At 50.6% G+C, this 1,613-nt stretch overlaps 1 protein-coding gene across 1 annotated transcript; it reads left to right on the top strand.

The window, feature by feature from the left end:
• Positions 1-1,106: 1,106 nt before the first annotated feature.
• Positions 1,107-1,532, top strand: EI97DRAFT_442019 (uncharacterized protein; the record flags this gene model as incomplete). The annotated part of the gene is made up of 1 exon (XM_033799736.1): positions 1,107-1,532. The coding sequence occupies one exon, from the start codon at positions 1,107-1,109 to the stop codon at positions 1,530-1,532; it is 426 nt and encodes a 141-aa protein (XP_033654161.1).
• Positions 1,533-1,613: the final 81 nt, after the last annotated feature.

Genomic DNA, 1,613 nt, shown 5'->3' with positions numbered 1-1,613 from the left:
CTCCAGAATCTCAAGCTCGTTCTCCAGAATCTCAAAGACTACTTAATGCGATTTGACCAGGACATGGATTCACTGTTATCACTAGTTGAAAAGTATCCCTGGGTCGAATCCCTCGAAGAGGACGAATATGGCGACTCTCCACCGAGCGTGATATATTGGGCCCAGGAAGCGGGAATATGGGCAAGGGATGTGACTGAACTCATTGAAGAGGGTCTTGAAAAACCGGAAGAGAGAGGTGACGGTAGCACCTAAGGTTCGTTCGCATACCCTCCCATAGCGAGCTCCCCCGCCAACTTCACTGTAGCCCAGGGCATGCGGATATTAGCTGGACTGGGAATATCTGGATACGGATCTATGGTGGGAAGGCCCAGGCACATTGAACGGGAGGCAGGCACGTTTGGGCGGACTTCAGAAACATTGAGCAGTAATCGCCCACGGTGGAGGTGAACCGGGCACGCCACTTGCACTGGGCACAATCAGCGGATCCACAGCGTCTCCACACCGGGACATCGTGTAAGGGCTCTTACTTACGGACATTAATGGAGGTATTAGGACTGGTTACGGCTCTAAAGCAGCTGTGAATACAATTCAATCAATTTCTCAGCATCTCACATACCTAGCGCTCGAAGTGTCCCTGCCTTGATTTACATATTCTCATGTCTAATCAGACTTGCCTCTCAACCTTCGGCCAATCTGCCTGGCAAAACAGATCACTCATCTGTCTTGTTCGTGCACAGCGTTCCGAACGTGTTGAATGTGTCCAGCGGAAGAGCAGAGGAAACCACTGCGTGACATCCATGGGAGTGGTAAAGCCGTCCACAGCATTATCGACTTTTACTCTTATGGGCTTGTTGTGAGAATTTTCCTCACCGCTCTCGGTGCGGTGAAAGAAAACGGAACCACGGTGGCGGTAGCTTCGCAGAGGACGTTTACCAAGAGCGGTGAGGGTTGGTAACTGTTCTTCCAGGTATATAGGTGCTACTTTCTCCGCGTTTTATGCTTCCTTCCTTCTCCCCACTCCTCCTCACGTTTTCGACTTTCCCAATCCACTGGTAATCAACTCACACCTTGCGAATACTTTTCACCCCCATCACAAGCGCAGAACGATGCCTAACGGATACATCCGGCTGTCCAAGACTCAGCTCGGTCATATCCTTGACTTCACGCGCGAAGTTAAAGACGCGGTGTGGTCTCTCTACCACATCCACGATGTCTCAGAAGACGGTATCAAAAACTATGTGGAAATCTGGGAGCAAATCCACAGCGCGATCCACGAGGACGACGAGTTCTACAAGGACGACGACTATAAGACGCCTTACGATGTCCTCAAGATACTCAAACCTACGGCGATGAACCTGCTTATCTATATAAGGATGTTAGCGGCAAAAGCTGACGCAGAATGCTGGACCTGCAATGGACGCCGGCTACGGGCAGAAGCCGCTGTAATTGAGCAGTCTATGAAGGAAATGGAGGAGAAGATCAATGGGGACTTCGGAGAGTTCGTAACCGCCCTATGGCCACCCGCAAAATAAGTGGAAAGAGCACTCGCCTACGTTGGTTCAGAAGCTGATATGACACTTCTCGCATGGCCTCGTCTAAAAAAAAGTTCCGGG

This window comes from Westerdykella ornata (genome assembly GCF_010094085.1).
Source record: "Westerdykella ornata strain CBS 379.55 unplaced genomic scaffold EI97scaffold_9, whole genome shotgun sequence".
NCBI classification, from domain to species: domain Eukaryota; kingdom Fungi; phylum Ascomycota; class Dothideomycetes; order Pleosporales; family Sporormiaceae; genus Westerdykella; species Westerdykella ornata.
The sequence above is the reverse complement of the archived record's forward strand: the minus strand, read 5'-3'. Positions and strand labels throughout refer to the sequence as shown.